General features: G+C 41.0%; 1 protein-coding gene and 1 long non-coding RNA gene across 2 annotated transcripts in view; one reads left to right on the top strand and one right to left on the bottom strand.

Moving 5' to 3' along the window:
• Positions 1-15,366, top strand: part of LOC109038402 (poly(A) RNA polymerase, mitochondrial) — a gene marked incomplete at its 5' end in the record, with an annotated part of 53,066 nt that extends 37,700 nt beyond the window's left edge. The window contains 1 exon segment of the mRNA XM_072301007.1: positions 12,761-15,366. Within this exon segment, the coding sequence (XP_072157108.1) occupies positions 12,761-13,509 (749 nt within the window).
• A 2,479-nt stretch (positions 15,367-17,845) lies between these two features.
• On the bottom strand, positions 17,846-21,234 carry LOC140224706 (uncharacterized). The gene is made up of 2 exons (XR_011899957.1): positions 19,481-21,234; positions 17,846-18,389 (listed from the first exon to the last, which is right to left on the bottom strand). It is a non-coding gene; the product is annotated as an uncharacterized lncRNA (long non-coding RNA).
• Between the last annotated feature and the right edge of the window lie 3,846 nt (positions 21,235-25,080).

Below are 25,080 nucleotides of genomic sequence, written 5' to 3' on the forward strand. Positions count from 1 at the left end.
CAGAACCTGTTCCATGAGTTGCCCAAAGTTATTTTTAGCTATCTTATACCCATTTCCCCAAATATCATTATCGAGCTCTGCCAACAGTTTCTTCCACGCTTCTTTTTTAGCTAGTCTGATCTCTGTGTTAAGCTTGCCTGTAGATGAAACATACTCTCGCCATATCAGATCCACTTCTGCAGGACCCGGATTGACTCTTCTCCTAGCAGCTGTCAATTTCCGTCTGAGCTGGCAACTAGTTTTTCTGAGTCCTGCTATAGTGTCATTCCACCATAACTTCGGCTTCCAGCTCGGATTTCTGGCTTTGCCGGCTTTTTTGACAGGTGCTATTTCTGACATACAATCTAATGTAAATCTGGTGACCGTATTAACCCATTCTTCAATACTTGAGTCCTCTAGCGGGGCCAAGGCTGTCCTAAGCTTACGCTGATCTCTGGCAATTACTTTTTTCAATTCTTCCAATTGAGTTCTCGTAAGCTTCACTCTCTGGTAAGGTGTTAGATCTTCCTGAGTTTTCTGCTTTCCCTTTTTCTTGTCTCTCTGCGCAAATCTGAGCAGCACAGGAGCATGGTCACTCACGTATTCGTCCATCCGCTCCCATTTAACCGCACAGGCCGCGCTGGGCGACGCAAAGGCAACGTCCGGTATCGAATCTCCTCTGCCTCCAATAAATGTGGGTGTAGAACCTTCATTCAATATGTAAAGTCCTAGCATCAAGATGCATTCTAATAGAATGTCGCCTCTTTTGTTTGATGTCTTGTCACCCCATTTCTCAGATCGTCCGTTGAGGTCTCCTGCTATGACGTAATTCGATAGCTTGCTAGTCATAATTTCCTCCATAATTTTTTCTAGTTTTCCTTGAAATTCATGGTCACTGAGGCTCGGCGGGAAGTAACAGAGAAGTACATGTGTGTCTTCAATTTTCGTGAGAGTACATCCGTTTGTCACATTTTTCGCTGTCGTTATTATGCCTCTAATCAGCACATCCAGTCATTTCTCAGACTCATCCGTTGCTCCACCAGCACTCCTTTATCTTCTTCCAAAGAATTCGTTTGGCTCCAAGAGACAAACTAGGAGCGCTGATTGTTCCGCCGCAGTCTGTTCAATTAATAACCTGCTGTATTTTGATCTGTTGACATTCGAGATTATCAGATTCGTGGTTCCATGGTTAGGCTTTCCTTTGTGTACTCGAACAGGGGCATTTCCTCTCAGTTTGAGTGTAGCTCCACACTGGGCCTGATCGCTCAGCCTAATCGAGTCCATCTCGATAATACATGTGCTAGCTGTGGTTTTGTTAAATTCTGCGCGGAATGGAGATAGATGTTGCATGTGTGAGGGATTTGCGGTTTGACCATTGATTCTTATGTAAAAGTTCGCGAGACACACGATGGTGCCACTGGTTTTCTCTGAAATCTTCTCCCAAGCTCAAAAAAAGCTCTCAAAGTGAGGCCAAACTGGAGGGAATATCCCACCCTACCCTAAGAGTCCACCTCTACATCAAAACAAACTCTTCATGCAAAGACAGGGAGCAAATACATTATCAGGGTTGCCGTGTTTTCACTTTTGGAGTCCTCAAATAAAGTGGCAACCCTGCTAATGTATTTGCTCCCTGTCTTTGCATAAAGAGTTTGTTTTGATGTAGAGGTGGACTCTTAGGGTAGGGTGGGATATCCCCTCCATTTTGGCCTCACTTTGAGAGCTTTTTTTGAGCTTGGGAGATGATTTCAGAGAAAACCAGTGGCACCATCGTGTTTCTCGCGAACTTTTACACAAGGATCAATGGTTAAATCGCAATCCCTCACATATGCAACATCTCCATTGAGGTAGGATATCTCTGCCGTCCGGGGTTCCAAGAAATGGGACCTGTATGGTCTTACAAATGGTACATTAATAGAACTTTTCATTATGTGAGCAAAACAAAAGACTTTTGTCGGAGTAATACTCTAATGTGTAACAGATGTCACGTCTAATAACTTCAACCTGATACTCGCATTTCAAAAAGATAGGGGTTACAGTCCCTGGCAGTGCTGAGCCCCCCGCGGCTATCTCAGCATCCTCTTAGCCTGCAGACCTCCTCCAAGTAGTTCCTCGTCGGGTCGGTCCACCGAGCGAGGGTGTCTGACGTATGTCCTGAGAACTGACGAGTTTGCCTGCGTGGGGGGATGAAGTTTGACTGTAAACGGTGTTCAGTCATCGATCTCTATCGTTTGGGCCCTCTCTTCGCTGTTTTGGTTCCTTTGACTGTTTTGCGTCTGATCCTGCGACAGTTCACCACGAAGTGGCCTTCTTGTTTGCACCGTCTGCAGCATTTACTGCAGTCTTGCAAACTTTTACATTCCCTGTGGTGGTTTCTTTCTTCGTGGCATCGGTAACAAGTGTTTGTTCCCACATACAATCTGACCGTGCAGCTTGCGTATCCGATACTGACTCGCCCTTCCTTTAAGATCTCTCTTGCCTTCTTTCCATCTGCAACGTCGCAGAAAACTAACTTTTTCCCCCACCGGTTTGCTGGGAACGGCCGAATATTTTGCATCGCAAGTCCGCTCAATGAGAGCTCCTCCTTCATCTCCTGCTCGGTTACGGTTTCATCGATCCCTGTTATTACCAGGCGTACTAGCGGTTGTCGGCTAGTTGCTATGAGTTTCGACTCCGTCAACTTGTCCCTTATCTTAATGGCATCCTCCATATTGCTGACTATTAACTGATATTGCGGGTCTTTTGTGCCTGTATGCATCTTCGTATCAACAATCTTCGCACTTAGGGAACCGACACATCCTCTCACAGCTTTCACTATATCGCCATATGAGCGTCCTCCCCCTAGAGACTACCACCGTTGGGCGTTTAGGAGCTTGAGCCTTTTTTGTTTCTTCTGCTCTGTGTGTTTGTTTAACGGAACTGCCTGTCCTGCCACGGTTTCCAAGCGGGGGGAATTTCTCTCTCTCCGATTTCCCCACTACTCCAGCGAATGATTTTGCCTGATCTTGTTGTCCCAGCTTTTGTCATGGCTTCGGCATTGGAATGGCAGGATTCTCTTCATTCTCTTTGTTATTTGTTTCTCTCTTCTTTTTACGTCCAAACAACACAGCGTTTGTATTGTTAGTTTTCCGCCCTTGTAGCTCAACTACCTTTCGTATCTCCGATTGCAAGCCTCTTAATCTTGTGCAACAAACGAAGTTTAGTTGTGGCATGTCCATAAAGACCCTCCTCATAGCTTCGATAATTCCATATGTGGTATCTTCCATATTATCGGGGTCATTTCTAATTTTGACTACGTTAGGGGTTGTGTCCAAGCGCTTCGCTTTACCGTTGACATGGTCATCTCTGTGCTTATGATCTTTTCATAGCTGTCGCTAGTAAGTTCATCGTTTTCAATGGCTGATTTAGCGCCCCTGGGTAAGTTCAGGGCTTTGACCTGGTCCGTCCCATCCGTGTCATCATCGGATATCACAATCACCATATTATCGGTTCCCTCATAATCCTAACGGGTCCCCTATCACGGGTCACGGGCATCTTTGTCGCCTTGAAACCTTCTCCCGGCCATGGTTGTCTAACAAGCTTTCCCCACATCTCATCCACAACTCCTTCTTCAAGCACACGTAGTAGATCTCCGCGAGGGAGTTCTGAATTATCTATGCGCCTCTTCAATTCTTTTATCTCCTACTCTTTCACTCTCAAGGTGTGTCTTAGCTCCTCATTTTCTTCGTTTAGGCAAGCGCAGCTGGTTATTGCCTCTTCCAGCCTTGTGCTTTTCCTAGTCGCAGATTCCGTGTGCACCAACATCCTCCGAAGGTTTGACGTCAGTTCATCTTCGCTGATCTACTTTAATTCTTCGATCTGAAGTTGGCTTCGAATTTCCTGTTCTAGAACTTCCAAAGTAGGTCTAAGTTTCTTGAAGATGTCCTTAAGGTCCTCCTCATGTGCCACTTTTTACTTTTGTCATTAAGTAATTCCTCCAGTCGCGGCCTCCGGTTGGTTGGTGTCGACTGAGGTATCACCACCTCGAATGGATTCGTCGCGCTGGTCCCGCCGGTAGGGGTCGCCATCCCCGAGATGCTACGACTCGGTTGTCTCCTGGCCGATGAGAGAGGTACCCGTTGCCCATTCCTTTAGGGATCCCTCCACTTGCCAGTTCCCTATCTGAGTTTATGTGGTGACTGGGAATTAATTTGCGAGCTTGTGCTTTCTTCTTGTACGGGCTTCGGTTGTCTCCCATCTCCGGGGTCTTCATCTTCAACCCGTTCGCAGTATAACCTTCTAAGCGGCTCCCCCTTGATCCCCGTGGACAGCTCTTCCCAGGGTATTCTCTCTTCAGCGAGAACCAGAGCACTATGATCCATTGTAGCCGGGCGTCCTCTGAGTCCCTTAATATACTCCAAGTCTCCTCTGGTGTGCAGGTGGTGATATTGCACGTACAGGTCAGAAGTTTTGCGACCTTCCCAATGGACATTTTGTGTCTAAGTGCTTCGTGTACTTTATCGATCACCAACCATTGCTGTTCGTCTTCTTGAAGGAATGTCCGCCGCAGTCTGGCCACAGGTGGCTGTACGGTCTCCACCCTTCTAGGCCACCTCTCGGCTGTCAAGTTGGTGGGTGGTGTAGCCGGTGTCACTGTAATATTAGGCAATATACTCTCAGGCCGACTTTGATTACTCTCGCTGCGTCCGAGGGTGAACTGCGTTGGTCGATCGAGCTTAATTTTCGAGTTGAACTCCAGTTTCCTGTTGGTTTCATCTCCTTCATCATACAAATTGTCGAGCTTTGAGTACAGCGCCGCTGTTTGTACACTCGCGGCTGTCCCAAGGAGCCGCCTCGCGTCTTCATAAGATGGGGTTGGAGGGGGAGCAGTAGCTTCAACCCTCGTCCGGCTACTTGTCACAGACGCTGTGTCCCCTTCTGATTCACCTCTCCGAGCGTCCTGTAACTACACTAATTGTTCCGCGCTAATATTTAAATGGCTGGCGACAGAGGCCGCGGGAGAAAATTTCTTGTTTGATCTTCCTGGCATAATATTTAACAGTTTAAAGTACAGCGACACTTCAACTTTCGTCAGGTCCCGTACTATGGCGTGCATACCCTTCTCTTCGCTTTCCGGATCAAGCCATCCAAGCTGCTTAAATTTGTCATACATCTGAGGTCTTAGCAGCTTGCACCATGCCCGCATGCTTCTCACATCTTCGATTTATCGTTTCCCTTTTTTGTTTTTAATCTTTACATAATAAAATCAAAATCCCTGAGTTCTCAAGCCCTTGCAACCAGCTGCTTCAATCTCAGCTTCCGCGCGCGTGTGAGTCGGCACTGCGCTCAGCTGGACATGGAGTCCATACAATGACAAGTCTGGCGTATTGGCTCTAGGCTGCTCTTCTTTCTCCTCATTTGTCCCGCCAGTTTTGGATTGCGGGAGGCCAACATGATGATGATGGTGATGAATATGCTTTTGCATACTTGAAACAGTCATGAAGGAGCTTCTTCTCATTCCCCGATCGTCATGGTACGAGCTAAAGGATCCGCGTTTGTCATGTCCCGTAAAGAGGGGGCGACCTGAGCCTGCGAACAGTGCACCTGCAACATCTATGAGCCCTCTGACTTCCTCCACTCGCGTGTTTCTAGATTCACTTTTCGCCCGTTCTCTAAAGGGAGAAAGTTGCTCATGGACCCTCCCTCGTGTGGCTGCGTTTAAGCCCCCTACAGCTGCCGCAGCAATGGCTCTTTCGTTTTCCAAGAAGGTCCTCATATTCTCTCCTCGCGCTGTCCGGTAGAGGTTTCTAGAATTTTCATCAGCAGTCGGGTAATTTCTATCTTCATCATGTCCATACACCCACGAGGAGTGGGCATTTCCATTTCCGGCTAAGCCATTCTGGAAGTCCGTCGAGTTCACGGAGTTAAAATTAGTTTCATTTAGACTGCGGAAAATGGTGCTCCCCCCACCATCACTACCGCTTTGCTGCGCGGGGGTTGGTGGGCCCCCTCTTTCTCTCTCATTTTATTACTCCACTTATTAGGTTGGAACAGCTGTCGGCTAAGACTCTGCCCAGTGACTTAAACGCCTTTTCCCGCCAATAGAAACGTAGCAACGGCACGCCAACAATGCGCGCACGGGTATTACACGCCGCGGCACTGCGTCTCGTACCACGGAGTCTTCGATTTCGACTAAAAAAGTCGCTGGTCGTCTGCCAGGATCGATCTTCGCTCTATCAATCTGAAGCAAGGTAGCGTGATCCGCGAGCAATTGTTTATATAAACATCACTGGTTTTCCGCCCGGGCTTACGCGACATTGCTAAACAAACGCCTCCGAGCAGCACTTTCCAGTTACGGAAACTGCCAGGTATGCGTTACCCGATTAACACACAGCGAACATAGTGGTCTATCACAAGGGATTTATCCCATCTGTTCGACGCTGATCATGAGACAACCCAGCGCCTCTTGTTCAGCGCAAAAAACCTGAGCGAATGGCACTAGTTAGGACACACAAAGCGCACCTAAACACCACAAAAACAGAACATTTTCGCGGAGCCAATTTGAAAACGTCCACTCGCGGTCGCTTCCAAACACCAAACCCGAATTTTAATTTTGGAAAGGCGGGGGGTTAGGGTGGCCGTTACAAATAACTTTTTCGAATTTTTATTGGGAGAACCCTGCAAAAGTTTCCTATTAGTGTGTCAAGGAAGACTAAAGAAGGAGAATCGAAAAAAAGAAAATTTTTAACCGTGCCGCACGGCCGTTGTATGTGGCAAGCCTGCAGGTTCGATTTCCGCAAATCGCGCTTTTTGGCGTTTCGAAGCGTCGCCGAAGGCATGATGAAAATCTAGACGTATGAAATTACGGTTATTGACTCAACTTTTTGCGTACTTTCACGCGGTGTCAACAGATATTTTGTAGAATTTTTCCAAGTACGATTTTTTTGCTCTCTAAGTAGGGCGACAAGACGATGCGCGAAAATTGAAACGTGCATATCGCGTTGTATCACGTTTTGGCGCATTGCTTACTCACGATAAAATTCATGCAGAGATCTGCATTTACAGTTATTGACTCAAATTTTTGCGTACTTTCTCGTGGTGTGAACAGAAATTTTGTAGAATTTTTCAAAACACGATTTTTCTACCTTCAAAGTAGGGCAAAAACACGATATCTGGAAAAAAATTGTTAGGTTTTTCTTGATTTGAATTTTTACAATTATTAAGTTATAACTTAAAGTTAATCAGTGAGAACAAAAACACACCAACTCAAATAAATGAAAATAATCAAGATGAGATTTTTGGTGCCTTAAGGCGAGTACTTAAGGACACTTTAAATATTTAAGTTGGAACAGATGCGGTAACTTCAATGATCTTTATGAAAATTGACAGTCTTCAATGAAAAATGAACATTTTCGAGTTACCGAGTTGGTGTGTTTTCGTTCTCACTGATTCAAGCTAGGTACCTACCTACCTAGTCTAGGGGTTGACTCAGCACTGCCTTGGTACATTTCGGGTACTTTTTACAGTAGTCTGCTACCACTTGCAGCATGTACTGCTGCTGTTCATGACTTTTTGTCAGACTTCCATTATACTTCTGTATCAGTTTGACCCGGCGCTCGGCCACATCATTAACAGACTTTAATTTTACTAATTTGTTGAAATTTTCGTTATAACCTGCGTCATGGGACCAAGTTGATGGTTCGCTCTTCAGAAAATCGGTGGATAAACCGGGTCTTTCAAAAAAAATTAATTGTATCACAACTCTAAAGTCTACTAAGCCTACTAAAGTACTAAAATACTACTAAAAGTACTACTAAAGCCCACTAAAGTACTCTAAAGCCTACTAAACTAAACGAAGTCACACAACTCTAAGCCTTCCATTCCACCGATCCTTATAAACGCGATCCGTTTCTCAAAAGTCGCAATTTTATCCAGGTTATCAATCTCTTTTTTTTCCATTTCATCAGACACGTTACTGTCAATAAATGAAAGGGCACACATTTGTGGCGTCAAGGAACACAAATGATTGCTGAACTTATTTATGCATGCCTCTGAAATAAATGGATCAATATTGGTATACTGATCTAGCCCCATCAAAAACTTCAAGTCTTGGTTTGGCGCTTGAGTCGTGAAAGGTGCCTTAAACCAAGCTTGAATATATACTTTTACAATAAAAATACATAAGGCTTCATTACTCTCCCTCTCATTATTTTTGAAGTCAAACTGGTTCCTGAAAATATGTATTTTCAAACAATAAATTGCCTTTGCCATCCATCTGGCACGGTGAATGGAGCCAGGTGGGGCAAATTTTACGTTTCCAGTAAATTAACCGAGGAAAATTTGCGATAAGATCAAGAATTCCCGGTAATCATCCCGAGGAACTTCTTTTCTATCAAGGATTGACTACGTGAAGGCGAAGATACCTTCTAAATCAAAATGACTGCCAAGATCGGCCTCTGCATGATGGTCCAAATCAGTACAATTTGGCATGAAATATTCCCCCCCCCCCTTTTTTTGGAATCTGTGACCTCGAAAACAGATATCTAGAGTGTTTACTCCTCTCTTTGCTCCGCATTTGACGTTTTAGCCACTAAAGAGCCAAAATCGGCCGTCATCTTGGATTTTGGGCATTTCCGTGGGTCGAGGGGTCTGTATTACAATTTTTTTGGAATCCAAGATCCAAAAAACATGAGAATCGACACCTCTCTTGACGTTTTGTGCCGTTTTACCAAAATTTTAATTTCAGCTTCAATTTTGGCCGCCATCTTGTTTTTGGAGCCTTGGCATCAAAATCGGAGAGTCCACCAAAGATTTTCTCATTCTAGGGACCAAACTGAAGAGAGAAAAACTTGCATCACAAACGTGCAAACGGGACATAATTTTCGAACACATGCTCCCCTGACTATGCAATAAATCGCCTTTTCCAGTCATTTTTGAGCATTTCCGGCTGGTTTTCATTTCCGTTTAGATCCGTGCCCCATCGATGCACGTTAGTAAGTGTTTAGTGCTCAAAATCATACACCTTAAGGTGGAAATAGAGAGAGAAAATAGGAAATTGCAGTTACAATCCATGGAATGCATCGGTTACGGTGTGAAAAATCGTCTTTTTGCGTCAATTTCGAGGATTTTCGGTCGGTTTCCGGTTTCCATCAGGCCGTTAATCGATCGGTGCACGTATGGAAAGCGTTGATAGTCTGATTTTACACATGTTAGAGGGTAAAGTGGGAAAAAATATCGATAATTGAAGAGTTTATTATCGGGATATTTGGATTAACATGTAAAAAATCGACTTTTCATACCAATTTTTTACCTTTTTTGGCCTATTTGAATTTTTTTAGGCTCTCAATCATCCGATGGCAATTGAAAAAAGTATATCAACCAACAGAATATATCTTCAGCTTGATGTATTAAAAAAAAATCGAAAATCGGAGAGACTTTATTTTGGATAATTCAGATTGAACATTGAATGGCGAAAAAATAGTAAATTTTAAAAAACCCTAAATTACGGCCATTTTAATAATTTTTAGCTCAATTTTGATGGCATATTCAGAATATACATGAAAAATTGGTCTAGAAACACTCTTTCAAAGTATGATGGATTGATACAGAGTCTCGCTATGGAGAGTCAAAGAGAGGGAAGTCGAGAAAATGAGGATCGCTAAAACGGGCTTTTTTGAATATCGCTAAAATTCACCCCATCCTTGCTGGTCGATATCTCGCGAACGGGGCGTCGGATGGAAAAACCCTTCAAATTTGTCTCTTAGAATGATGTATAGACCCCGTATACCAATTTTCAGCCAGATCGGATGGGGTGGGGTTCCGAGCCTGGTTGAGTTGAAGTGGAATGACCCTCATGTTATTATTTTCTACCTCTACTGTAAACTGAATGGAGAGGTTAATGCTGTAGTCAGGGGGCATTCGTCACAAAATGACGTCCTGTCTGCCTAATCGTGCAGGAATGGTGTATGATAGCTCAATCTCTTCGTTATGATGTCTAGAAAAAGGAAATCGATGATTGCCATCTCAAATTTAGTGCGGACCCTCTTAAATTTAAGATGGTGATTTTGGGGTGACAAACTTTATAGTTTCCAAGTACGCCGTGTCAGGTGACCATTCCTAGGTATATTGGATCGTAGAACCCGAAATTTCAGTCGAAAGTTATCCTGAAAGTCATTTTTAGGCCAAAATCCAAGATGGCGGCCGAAAATACCACTCAGGGGTACTAATTTGCCTATACGGGTCCAGGTGCATAGTGATGTATCAATCATTGGGTTTTCAGGGTCGTAGAGTCCGAAAATGAGGTCCTTTTTTTGCTGCGGCTTTCAAGAAACCCTAAAATCAAATATGGCGCCCTAAGTGGCCTCGAGTTTTACGACTGAAATACCAATTTAGCGCATGACAAACGATACGTTCAAAATTAAGTTTTATGGTTCAAGAAGTTCGAATGGGAGATCAAATTTTTACTCCTTCAAAATATTAAGTTTCCGAATCGAAAATGGCTGCCGACATGGTTACCAGTTAAAGGCGCAGACCACTGAATGACAATCAATATTAAGGGATTTGTCAAAGGAGGGGTTTCGATAAGGGTCGTTTTGGGCCCATACCCTGAAATTCTTCAATTCTACGATTTTTTGCTCTCTGGAAGTCCAAATTTCACGGAATGTATCATGATTTAGTCATTTCCGGTCTCTTTGGGGGCCTAATACTGGCCTAATCATGAGTCTGAAAGCCGATTTAGGCGAAAAATGCGGATTTTTTTGGCATTCGAAGCGCTGTTTCATGACGATCTCATTGGGGGAGCAAATTTTCCTTCATGTATGTTCCTTCAGGACGTAAGACAGTCACTATTGCCAATTTTCGTCGATTTCAAACCTTGCGCTCATAGTTAAAAATAACTTTTTAGAATTTTCTTATTTTTCATCATAATTTAAAATGGGATAAAAGGGCGACTCATCTTAAACCAGAGTTAGATTCCCTGGCGTAAAATGTCGTAGCTGGTCAAAACCTTCTTCCAAAAAACTTTTTGTATTAAAAGCCTCTCCCCCCTGAAAAGAGCCGGTGTTGCCATTTTTAATTGCCTAAAATCACAGAAAACAGATGTTGATGAGATGATGTGAAGTGGGCGCATTTGAACGTGCTTTTTGTGGCGGGGGTATATCGTTTTCGTTAACCAATCACGCGGGGGACACATTTTTATCATTTTTGATCGGGGACAAGATGGCGCCCACGCCCGTGTTTATCTATCGAGACATCGATTCATCCTCGACGTTGCCAAGTGCTTTTTTACTGATGTTTTTGCGACAGACAAGAAGTCTTGTTATTATTTCTCCGTTTGTTTTGGTTTCTTAACCTTTGCACAACCACTAGTATTGTGCTTATAAAGCGAACCAATTCCAACTTATTGTTAGCATTCCTGGCCATTCGAGAAACCGTGTGAGAGTGTGTTGGTGTTATCTGCGGCCTTATTGCCAAATTGTAAAGTAAAATGTAGACATTTCCATGAGTTTAAATGGGGGAAATATGCTGATTTTCAACACTGTCTGGCAACAATAAATTATGCGGAAAGAAACATTCCCTATGTAGAGATGCATTACATCATTTTTACTTTCTTTTAAAATGTGATTCTGTCGAACAAATTTGCTTCATTCGATCAAACTTCCTTAGAAATTCAACTACAAATCCCATATCCGGAAAAAATTCACTTTCTCAAGTTAAAAAATCAAATATTCTAAGTCCTCCCTTTACGATCCCGTATGTTCTCCGTAGCTACGACCAGATAACCTCAAATCAGTGGCCAGGATTGTTTAGTAGGAATTGCACAAACACAACTTTTTGCTGGTATTGAATTGTTACTGTCAACCTCAAAGACATGATCCATCACCAAACTATTGTAACAAAGCACTTGGCAACGTCGAGGATAGAATCGATATCTCGATAAATAAAAACCGACGTGGGCGCCATCTTGCCCTCACGCAAAAATCACAAAAATGTGTCGCCCGCGCGATCGGTTGACGTTAACGACAGACCCGCGCCGGAAAGCGAGGCGCCCCCTTCACAACGACTCTTCCCTGCCAGTCATATCTGCCGCCAGCGGGAGGTTAACGGAAAGGTACCCAAATAGCAGAAAATTCGCGTTTTTTCATCAGTTCAAAATCAAACTTTTCTAATTTTTAAGCCCGAAATAGCTGAAAATCCATGTTTTTCGCGGTTCTACCTCAGATTTCGACCTGGGCCCAACATCATCATGTCGTAACATATTGTATTAATTTATTTCAGTGTTTTCAGCAAAGACATTGATTCACGTAGACCGTGCATCCTGTGTAACGGAAGGGGTGACAACTTTTATAAATTGGCATGCCGATGAGTGGTAGCACCGACCTGCATCGATGAGCTCATTTGTCCAATATGCGCACATCTACGCATGCGCAGTAGCGGCCCCGGTGAATTTTTGTCAGACTGTGAGGCTTTTTTCTCGGTTGGTTATTAGTTCGGAAAAGTGAAATTTTGCGATTCGGTTGTAAACATACATGTTCTCCAACATTTATTCTTAGGAATTTTATCTGAAAATGGACTCAAAACGAGTTAATAGCGAAAAACCGAGCGCATTAATGGATTCTCCATTGTATCTCTGCAGTCTCTTCGAGTGCTTGGGACACGCTCTCTCTCCCTCCCCTCCCGCCCATCATGGTGATCCGAGAAACTTGTCTCGTTTCGCCTGTACAAAACTGAGCGGGATGCACGGTTTCCGTGATTCAATGTCTTTAGTTTTCACAATTCAAGCTTTGAGCGAACATCTTTGTTCCAGGTCCTGAAGATGATCGTGTAACGGAAGATGGGATTAACTGCACTTTCCTTAGAGACTTATCAAAATTACCTCAGCCTGAACAAAAAAACTCAAAATCTCTGGCAGAGCTTCTCTTGAGGTTTTTTGAATTCTATTCTACCTTTGACTTCGCAACTAAAGCTGTTTCCATCAATTTAGGCACTACCATCAATAAACCAGAGCCAGTTGCACCAATGTTCATAATTAATCCCTTGGAAAGATTATTAAATGTTACTAAAAATATGAATTTTGAAGAGACAGCAAGGTTAAGGATAGAAGCTAAGAATGCCTTATCGGAATTTTCTGTAAATGCCGTCCATGAAACATTCAACGATAAAAAGAATTGGGGTTTAGCAGATTTAACGCGCAATCAGAAAAAACCTCCCAGTGAGCAATATTTTTCCGGTCTTCTGAAAACCCCTCTTAAAAATGGGAAACGGTTAGTAAGGGTAGAGGAACTTTTCAATAACACTGTTGAAAATGAAGTGAATGGTCATATAACACTAAAAAGCCCCTCTAGTGAGACCTCAGGCACATTCAATTCAGAAATTACTAGTGAAAGTGAAGACTCATCAAACTCTAAGATCTCTGATACTGAAAGTGCAAGCTCAATAGATACCGAAAATCAAGATCCAAATTCTGTTGTTATCAGTGATAATGCATCCCAATCAAAGAAAATACTACTACCCAGAAGGGCAACGCAGTTGAAAAAAAAGAAGAAGTTAAATTGATAGAAAAGAAACTGGTATTTCTCGACGATGGTATGTCCTCAACAGAAATAAAGAGAGACCCTTCACTAGCCTCTTGGTGACATGTGAATTCTTTCACTTTTAGGGATGCAACACTTTCTTATGGACAATTATATGAGAGCAACAGTCATCTTACCTTCTAGGTGGATGATGAGCTTCGGTTGAAGTTATGAGCCACAAGTTTACCAAACTTCGGTTCGTTCGTAAATGAAATACTAAACCCATTGTTGAGCATCCACCCAGTAGATAGGTCAACAGTTGAATGTTAAAGTCCTGAAATTAAAACCTTCCACCATTGCCAAGATACCAATTGAGGGTTTTTCTTTCTCTCTGGTTCTCCACTAGTGTCTCAAATTTCTTCCACAGCAAATTTTGGCCTGTCATTTAATCGAAAATCAGTTTTCGTCATGTATTGTTGATAACATGCATTTAAGGCCTTCCATGCGAACTGTGACATTCTCCGTTTAGGTTTTGAAGGATGCTGAACGAAAGAACGTTTCGATGAAAGAAGTGTTAATTATGGCACTAGAAATGAAATGAAAATAAACGAAGTTAAAAAAATTTTGTATCGCTCATTCCCACCTACCCTTTTACTACTGTGTTAAACTCCATCAAATTATCTTTAAAAAAGTGCAAATTACTTATTTTCAGAGTATCAAGCAAGGTAGATTAACACAGGTATGGACAAGTTGAAAATCCGGCCTGTGATTGGCTCTCTAGTGGCCCCTTAACGTCCGCCATTTTTATGCTTTCATTATTGTGATTGGTTGGTGATTTATTGGTTATGTTTCTCCAATTTGGTAATAATTCGTTATTTAAGTTTTGGAGATAATTTAATTGACTACTAGACAAGGTACAAATTTAAGCAATCTGCTACATGCTTCTTAACCAGAACTTCACGTAAAACACGATTCACACAATGAGTATTACTGAAACCAACTCATATCGAAGATATTAACGCTTTTTTCACACATTGGCTACGAGGAATTTGAACTGCCCGCTCACAAGAAACTCAAAGCTCTACGTGATTCAAATCGCGCACTACAACGGTTTCAGCAAGCTCCTCAATCGGGCAATGCTCATTTCCCACCATGTGTTGTTCAAACTATACGCAATTTGCTGTAGCTGAGCCAAAGCGTCAAGATGGAAGTTGCCTGATTTTTTTATCGCAGAGACTGTCATGATAACCTGTAGCGCGCGATGTGAATAACGTAGAGCATTGAGTTTTCATGAGCAGATGGTTTGAATCCACGCATTAAGAATCATTAAATATCTCCGTAAGGAGTTGATAGAGGTAATTTTCGTTGTGCGTATCGTGTTCTACGTGAAATTTTTGTCAAGGCAAATGTATCAGATGGCTGAAATTCGTACCTTGTCTAGTGGTCCATTGTTCCCGAGGATCTTATTACCTACCACTGTGAATGCGTGATGGTGTTTTGATGTTTAAATGGAGCAATTCTTTAATAAAGTTGAGAATAGCGCGGTCAAACTGGCCCCTTAACCTACGTCACGAAGTCATGTGACACGCACTGAGGCTCATGGGAAATTTCCAACTTGTCCATACCTGTGTAAATCTACCTTGGTATCAAGGAAGTTCTGACAGACTTGTAATTATTGTGATTTGAAAAAGCCTTTCAAGGATGGACCAAATGTAACAGAAATGCACCAAGTCGCATTTTAGAAAAGTAATACCATGGAGTAATTATGGTTTTACTTAGTCAGAAATTTTCTTCTGTCTGAAATTTTAAGTTAACAAAAATATTTTGAACATAAAATTTGTCATTTAACTTTGTCCTAAACATCTAATGGAGGAATAAAACAGGAACCCCTCTTTTCTCAGTTCAATCTCAATTCATTTTGATGTGTTCCTGTTAAACTTGGTCTAAATAAAATCTATGTTCTTGAAAAGAAAAAAAGGATCCCTTTCTATCCTTCCCAAATAAAGACTCATAATTTTTTTTTTTTTTTTTTTTACTTGTAACCATTATCCACCAATTTAGTTTACCACAAGAATCTCCCTATTTCGGTACTAGGAGGATTGTTCCCTGGCAACCCGCGGATTTCAGTCTCTTTTTAGTTTTTTATTACAAAAAGGACACTTCTAAATGGTTTTTTTTTGGTGATAAATAATTAATTTGAGTTTCAATTATTACTGCTGAAGATTAGTTGGCCGAACTTATACTGATTGCGTCTAAAGAAGCTCATTTCAATGGTGTCTCCAGATATCCTATGCGTAACTGAATAGATCAATTTTCCTTATTCGAAAAAGTTTGATTAACTGAGATTTGTTTAAACTCTAGCTTTTAAGATTCGAGAACCGAATGTATTGAAAATTGTTCTTTCGAATGATATACATAGATATGGTATGATATGTACTATATCAATGGTATTCTCATTATGGTGATGGTATTCACATCATTAACCTTTATTCATACCACAGATTAAAGACTGTTGCCCTGCATAGACGATCAAATTCCGAACCAATTCCTATCAAAGTAGACATGCTGATGACTGGTGGTCACCATCTACCATCAAATTTTGACGGGCCGCACTTTTTTCTTCGAAGTAAGATCAGACCAGAGTACCACCATTCATCATTTCCTGCCACAGGAAACATTTCTGCCAAGTTTCCATTTTAAAAAGAAGCAAATTAATGAGTTTCAGACTGATGATTCCCGACACTTTGATGCTACTTTGATCAGAATTGGTTCGGGAATTTGATCGTCTATGCAAGCCTTGTCACTCAGTAGTCAATTTACCACCATCAGTAGTGGCGCTCTATATGATCCAAAGTATAGTTTCTAAACCGAAGATTTTTCTTAGTGCAGGGCCAGAGTGATCGGTTTTTTTTTTTTTGCTCTTTATTTTCTCAAGCGTGTTTTCTAATGATGTTTTTGTTTTATCGTTGGATAATTGGCCATAAAGAAACTCCTGACATTTTGATAGTGGAAAGACTAAGTAATATTTGTCTTTGGCTTTCTTTATTTCATAAAAGTTGTGGAGTTCACACCTTAATGGATTAACAGGATGTACTTATGTTAAAAAAAAAAAAAAAAAAAAAAAAAAAAAAAAAAAAAAAAAAACTATGAGCACACAGTTTCATGTAGAACACATAACTTCTTTTAGAATTAATGCGCCCAATAGACATTTTACCTCTCTCGATTTTTTTTTTTTTTTTAAACTTTTTATAGGTATTATTAGAATATATGAAGGGTGAGGCCCGACTTAAGGTGATTCTATGTCACAGAATATATAGGCTAAGGTTCACTCCCAGATATCCCGGTCGAAGAAGAAGAACACACCTAGAAAGCATTGTTTGTATGTTGCCTTTTGTCCGGAGCTTGGACGACCTTCAACGATGTCGGTTTGTTTGTTGAAATGCACTCCTTTCTACCCCTACAGTCTACTTAAATGCATTCACTTGGCACTAATGAACAGACGCTGGAAAGTACAAAACACGATACATTGGAGTAAACGGGAGTAAACCTTCTGTAGCCTATATATTCTGTGTCTATGTGATCTAGGGCCGAGATTCGCCCCCACGCTGCGCTGCCTCACGGTTTACGTTTTTGAGAAGCCATCATTATCGTAATGTACAAGATAATGCAGGAAACTGATCCAAAACGTGTGTAGCAGCATAAATACTGAGTAGAACGAATTTTTTTTTTTCATGTCGTGTAGGAAATGTCCAGTGAATCACTCTTGAACAAATGTAATTTTTTGTATTAAATACTAGTCACAATTTCTATGCGGTGATAGAGTATATATTAGTTGATTGTGCGCCTTTTTTTGTGTTCACCAGTGTAATTGTGTTAGTGTTGTTGGTACTTTCAGTTTAATGTATAACATTTTTGATGTGTAGCGATAAATTTATTGTTGAATTGAACGTAAATAGAAGGTACATGATTGTCCTTATTAGTACAAGTAGAGAAGTGGCGACATCTCGAAGTCACCGGTGTAACACACCGATTTACTTACATCGCAAATGCGGGAAATATGAATGCAGCATTCCAACATGCCTCCCTAATTTAGTATCTTTTCCCCAGAGATACTAAATGAAAAACAATACATAAACAACCTGTTAATTATCACTGATTGCTTTTGAACAGGAAAAAAAATGGTCTCCTTAGACATAGTACCTAGAAAAATTAATTTTTAGCCTTTGGATTTCATTGATTATAATTTTCCTAACAATAATAGGGTTTAGCGAGTAATGTCATGACATTAGTCGATGATCAAAAAAAAATGTATCTTTTTCTTATTCACTTTATACAGTTATTTTTCGAATTCAGTATTGAATATACAATAGGACATCAAATGCCAGAAGGAATTTAATTATCGTTTTATTATGTTTGATTTACCAAATAACATTATTCATTTTTTTTTAATTTATATTTTTTTCTTTAAAAATAATTGTGTTTGCAATTATAATTACAATTACAATTGTTTGAATAGAAAAATTCCTGCTCACAAATCAAGAGAACACGCTTGCAATCATGCGATACCACCTACCCATACCTGGCCACGGGGGGATTGAGGTTATGTCGGTCGCGAATCGACTTGTTGAACGTGCTTCCGTGTGTTTTTATGGAATCGCATTGTGAAATCAAGTGTTTTTCCGGTATTTTTCGCTGAAAGTTTCGCGATTTCGGTAATTATTCATTCCGTGCCGTCGTTCTATCCGCTGAGCAGATGAACAACGGCAAAATGAATTTATCTCAGTGCATTTTCGTTCGTATTTTGTGTTTGTCCGGTCGGTTCCACTCCATGTGTCGGGAGGAGAAAGCTTTTTGTGCAAATTTATCTCAATTCCCACAACTAAAAAGTTTATTTTTTGTATGGATTATCACCATCCAGCTCCCCTGGAAGTTAACATATCAATTTAGTGTTAGAGTGAAGGCGCACCCTGTTTGTTATACCATCATCGTAACTAAGTTGTAGCTGCAGTACGATGGCTTACTTTGTCGTAGAAAAGGGATTATCAGCACCAATTAATTCCGATTACCTCTCAATTATTAACGAAGTAAAATTAAGATTGAGACCTGTGGTCCAGTTTGTTTCATTGCATTCTCAGTGTAGTGAAACAGCTTCATTTTACTTCATTTTATCTGCAGTGCAACTTCTCGCGGTCAAACAGGATCTCTGACAACGTGAGAATTTCTAAATCTAAACATGTGTGTGGATATTTTGCATTCGTTTTGTTAAAAGCATGGATTTTCTCTCTAATGGTGCTTTGAATTATTTTTTGGCATGCTATAAGCATTTGGGTTTTATACTGCTTTACTTTGAATTTTCCTTTGCCTTGCTATGAGCATTCTTTCTCTGCACGTTTTGAATATTTTTTGGTAATGGTGGCTTTAAGCCGAACTCAATCTAGTCTTGCTTGTCAATAACTAGAATATAGGACTCCCACTATTTAGAATTAGTAAATTGGAGAACAATGGGTAGTTGTTGCTGCATACCTGGTTGTAAAGCTAATTATGCAAGTTCACCTGATCCGAATGTTTCAACGTTCGAATTCCCTGATTCTGTCAAGGATCCAGAGCGCCATGCTAAATGGGTTAGTGCTCTGAACAGGGATAATTTCACCGTCACAAAAAGCTCTGTTGTGTGCATTAAGCACTTCCAGTCAATTTGTCGTGACACACTAAGAATTCAAAACTAAGGAGGGTCCAGTTGTTCAGGTGCCAAGGGAGGTACCAAAGTTAACAAACAATGCGTACCCCACCATCTTCCCAAATCAACCGGCCTACCGATCAACAGTTCCTGCCAAAAGAAGGAAAGACCCATCAGAGCGAGACCAAGAGATGGCACGGGCTCAGCTCAAGAGGCGCTTTCAGCTGCAGGAGGAGAAAGACACTATCAGGGACTTGAAACATTTCAAGGAAGGTCTCTTAAAGCAAAGCATCGGAACTCTTAAATCTGCATCATACAATGGGTACATGTTACTCACAAAGGTTGAGGATGATAACCTAGAATCTGTTCCATTCATCATCTTTTCCATCATTCCATTATTTATTATATTTATGGCTTCAAGGGTGAGCAGAAAAAACTCTGGCTGAATGTAGGTATGAAAGCTATGTTCCGACTTTTTTCCACAATGTACAAAATCTCGCTTGTCTTCCACCTTCAGAGGACGCTGCCACATTTCATGCTCCTATCCACAAGTACATAGCAATGAATGAGCATCAAGAAATACGCGTGTGACTGGGGGTGGAAGAATAGCAGATATTAGAGTACCTGTATAGGAAGAGTAGTGACAGATCGGTTCATGGAGGGCTTAGGGCCCAAAAGTGCAGCCACCCTTCTGAGCAACTTCTAACACACAAAATTTCACTGCCAGCCTACAGATTTCAATTCTAACCAAGATGGCTAAGAATGTACATAAATGAGCGTTCTTTCGCAAAAATAAGTAAATTTATGCAAAAAGTAAACCAAATACATGCTTTCTAAACGACGGTTCGTAACAATTGTATTTGTAAATCGCTCTGGACATTCGAAATTCATAGGTTGGCTGCCCTTTTGGGCCCTAACTTTATTCGCGGAGGCATCGGTGAAGGCCTGATGGACTTTCCAAGTTTCAGATCTGTCGCTACTCTCCCTATACAGGTACTCTAGCAGATATGGCCTCATCCCCATCATTACCTTGAAAAATCCCGGTGCGGGAGAAATTTTAAGCAAGATCTCATGCAAGTACATTGAAGAAAGTCGCGGCGACCGCGGTTTCTGGAAGAAAGGCCTTCATTGCAGTCTTGTTTGCGGGTTTTTCACACAGGTTTTTCAACGGCTCGTGCGAAAGTAGTCAATAAGACGCATTTTCAATGGAAGAAAAAGGAGATGACGTAGATGATCCAGAAGACACTGAATGTTTGGAAAATGACCATGAAATGCAGAGAAGTGAAGAGATTGACGAGTGGATGGAACAAGATGGGGCGCAGCGGGAGACATGACACGGTGTAAATGCATTATAAAATGTTGACATTGTAACTTTACTCATGACATCTGCTGCGGTAAATGGCGAGAGTGGATAGAGTGGAAGTTCGTGCGACTAAAAATTTTGAAACTCCTCATCTGATGTTTTAATGATAAGTATGCGCCGAAATAATAAGAGAGGGTTTACTGGAACAACGTCGTTTTCAACTCAAATTAAACTCCTCATACTTCTCGTTGAATTACAGCGCAGCAGTCGGCGCGCTTAAACTTAACGGACTCAAAAGTTTGACCCACTATATTTTTGACATACGCTAGCAGTGCCTGTCTCTTTGCAGGGTGTCTAGCAACCGGGAAAACCGGGAAACGTCAGGGAATTTTTTTTGAGTCAGGGAAAACCGGGAAAAACGTCAGGGAATTCGCAAAAAGTGGGAGTGTCAGGGAATTTTTTTTTTGTGTCAGGGAAAACGTCAGGGAATTCGCGAAAAGTTGAATTCGAGGAATTTTTTCAAAAAGCGACGAGATCGCAATTTTTCGCCAAGTGTAACCGCGATCTCGCAAGAAGTTTTGTGCAAGTTTTGTCAACTTCTTACGTGTATTTACGAAATGCGTTGTGTGTGGTTGCCTAGTCAAGCGGCGCTACTTGATTCCCTTCTGTCTGATCGCTAGCGCGCTCTAGAGTACCTGTATAGGGAGAGTAGAGTACAAAAATTTCAATTATGCGGCAGTAACAATTTAAACGAGCATATCTACGAATAGCACACGAAAAACACATGAAAACGTCGTTAAATTGCCTTTCACCTTTATCACAGGAGGATGTAAGATGTGCATAACCTCAATCTTGCTTGCTCATAACGGCCATCTTGTTTGTTTATTTACGGCCCTAAGAGTATCGTGTCAGCCTATTTGCTCGCGACCAATGAAAAACCGGAACAGAAATGGCCATACTCTGTCTATAAAGGTACTCTAGATGTACCCGAAGACTGACGAAGATTGAAATAAATATTTTTATTGGTATTTTAACAACAATCTACAATATATGTATTCAGTTGACTTTGGATAGGACGCCTCACAATATGATCACTGGCATATGAGAAACTTTTCACACTTAAAACTCTTCAAAACTGCAGGGCGACCACGAAGATACGAGGATCTAGAAACTTCTATGAGCACCTGAGTGATAAGCCCAGAGTTAAGAAATTTCATGAAAGATTATAAAAAGAAATTTCATGAAATTTCGTGAAATTTCATTTAACACGCAGAATTCAGGATCAAACCCTTGAAACTTATGAATCTCCTTAAGTTTATTTATAGGCACGTGGTAAACTGTGAAAGGGAACTTTAGAAATGCCCAGAAAGTTGAGTAAAACAGCAAAAATATAATTTTGAATTTTTTATCTTAAATTTTGGTTGAACACCAAAATGAATTTTACGGATAAAGTAAGACGTAAGATTTCATATTGGGAGCAAAACAAATTTCTTGACTATAAAGAATCCTAGTACCCCCTAATAGTATATCGTTCTTTTTTGGTACAAAAGGGAGGGATCTTGAACTATCTTTGAAACAATTTAAATGATTTTTTCATTTGTCTCTGATTTTTTCAGAAAGTAACAGTTTGAAATTTGAGGTTAGGGTCCCCGGTCCCCCTCCCCATGATGAGCCAGAACCAAAGACATAAAGACGGAGCGCTAAAAGCAAAAAATGAAGCTTCTTTTCAATCACCTCTACTATTGGCTAGAGGATTGGCGGCGAAATCGGGACAAGTTTGAAATTCAAATGTAGGGCGGGAACTAAATAAAATTGCGGAAACAAAGTATTCTAGGTTGATTTTTGCCCAAATTCACTTACTCACTCATATTTTTTTAACTTTAGGTTAGTTTTAGTCCGTCGTCGACCGATTAATTTCATTTGGGAGTAACGGTCATCGAGGACTGTAACGGCCTGTTTGAACCGGCAGAACCACCATGAGCAAAAGAAAAACTAACTTTATCTGAGATTACTGCCTATTACCGAGCAAAAGTAGGTGTATTATATTAGGACGCAGTCCCAACTTTCTTCATATAATCGTTTCAGGCATTTAAAACACGTTTAAAAGAAGAAATGTGGAAAAATCAAGAGGACAAGTTCAAATCAAATTTCTGTTTGCCGCCATGGATTCCCGCGCTCATTTACACTCTCACACAAGCACCCAGTAGAGTCCCTTTATACTGAGAGTCAAGACAATGCGAATCCATTTCTGATTGGTTAACCGGATTTTAGGCCTTCACAGTGTCACAAACGGGAATAAAGATTACATTTTCACCAATTGCAAAGATTATAATCTGGAATGGACCGAGGAATTTCGGGTTTGACAAGGAACAAACGGAATGAGAGAAGGAACGGAGAAAGGAATTTAAGAATGGGCCGATCAAAGATTACGAAAAACGTTCAATTTGTGTAATCTTTATTCCCGTTTGTGACTCCATGAGGGCTGTTGTCTTGACTCTCAGTATAAAGGGACTCTAGCACCCAGCGCCAAACCAGGCTTCATTTTTCCCCCGTGCTTTTAGATACGAGCACTCCGTCTTTATGTCTTTGGCCAGAACTGCCAGAAGAGAAAGAGTAAGAGAAGACCAGAAGAGAAGAGCTGAGAGAAGACCGCGCTCCAACTGGTCTAATTGACGAATATTATTCTCTTTGAAAATAAAAACAAATTCTGTTAGAAAAAATAAGCATTTTGGACATTTTGTCGGTCGAAAGAAATTTCATTGGGAAAAAAGAAATTTCATGAAATTACTTGTGAAATTTCATTCGATGAAATTTCTTTTAGCAACTCTGGATAAGCCTAAAAAGGTGGTGCATGGAAATATAAACAGGAAGACCCAATCGTCGGTTTAGTTCACTACACCCTCTGCCAGGGAGCGCTGATGTCAGCGGTAACCGGAGTTGGGGGTCCTTATTTATTCTCTTGGTCCATGGCCAAGCTCAAGTCGAGAGCTCCCGAAAAAGTGCAGTTTTCGGAAGGACTCGCTAGAGCTGGCAGAGGTCGCGACCCTGGCCAATCAGGAGCGACGACCCCCCCTCATGACATCTGTGACGTAGTGTTTGCTGGATGCATCTTCCCCTCTCTCCCCCCTCCTCAGGGCGGCGCGCTCAGGTTCTTCGAATACTTTTCATTGGAGAGGTTGGCAGTGCATCAATTAAATGTACAGTTTTGTAAGATGGATGTATGATCCGATTTGGAGTTTACAACTTCTTTGGAAGAGGGTCATTCCACGTCAACGCAACCAGGGTCGGAACCCGACCCCCTCCGATTTGACTGATAATCGGTATACGGGGTCTTTACATCATTCTAAGAAACTGATTTGCAGGGTTTTTCCATCCGACGCCCCGTTCGCGAGATATCGACCCCCAAGGATGGGGTGAATTTTAGCGATATTCAAAAACGCCCGTTTTAGCGATTCTCATTTTCTCGACTCCCTCCCTGCGACTGGGCTAGATATATCTTGGAGCAATCCTGGATAGGGATGAAGGTGGGGAGAACACATAAAGTCCAAGCTCAAACAACTTAAGGCTAAGCGCAAGAGGATGTACTGGTTACTAGGGCGTGGCTCTAAGCTATCCCTAGATAACAAAATTCTCCTCTACAAGTGTATTTTAAGGCGCGATTGGAGTTATGCTTGCATGTTTTGGGGATGTGCCGCAGATACCAACATCAAACGGATCCAGACGTTCCAGAATGTAACTCTGAGACAAATGGTTAGTGCCGAATGGTATATCAAAAATTCTAATATTCACAAGGACTTAGGCATTGTGTCAGTGAAGAGTTACATTCGGGAACTGACGGAAAATCATGAACGCCGTCTAGGATTCCACTCTAATGTCGAGGCAATTTCCCTCCTTGACAACTCAAACGTAATTCGGAGGCTCAGAAGACGGAAACCTTTTGACCTCATTTCTGATTTTATTGATGATTAATTTGTTCTATCTTTACAATAAGGGTTAGTAGCTCGTTAGAGTGAAACAAAAGACGTTCTCTGTACGTACGGGGTTTATTTTAACTTATCTTACGTATGTACAGTTTCTGAATGTCTTGTATTTATAAAAATTTGTCTAATTTTAAGTTATTAGACAATTGTTTTATTAGTTAGTTAATATTATTCTAGATTTAATCTTATTTTCATACTCATTTTCTTCACATTCGCTCCATTTCATAATTGACTAACTTTAAGATATTTAATTATCATTGTACAGTAACAGTGCTACATATGTATATATGTGCTAAATAAAGAATAAAAAAAAAAAAAATTTTCTCGACTTCCCTCTCTTTGACTCTCTGTAGCGAGACTCTGTATCAATCGATCATACTTTGAAAGAGTGTTGCTAGACCAATTTTTCATGTAGATTCTGAACATGCCACCAAAATTGAGCTAAAAATTATTTAAATGGCCGTAATTTAGAGTTTTTTTTAAAATTTACGATTTTTTCGCCATTCAATGTTCAATCTGAATTATCTAAAAAACAGTCTCTCCGATTTTCGATTTTTTTTTATACTTCAAGCTTAGGATATATACTTTTGGTTGATATACTTTTTTCAATTGCCATCGGACGGTTAAGGGCCTAAAAAAATTCAAATAGGCCAA

The sequence above is a fragment of the Bemisia tabaci genome, chromosome 1 (genome assembly GCF_918797505.1).
Source record: "Bemisia tabaci chromosome 1, PGI_BMITA_v3".
NCBI classification, from domain to species: domain Eukaryota; kingdom Metazoa; phylum Arthropoda; class Insecta; order Hemiptera; family Aleyrodidae; genus Bemisia; species Bemisia tabaci.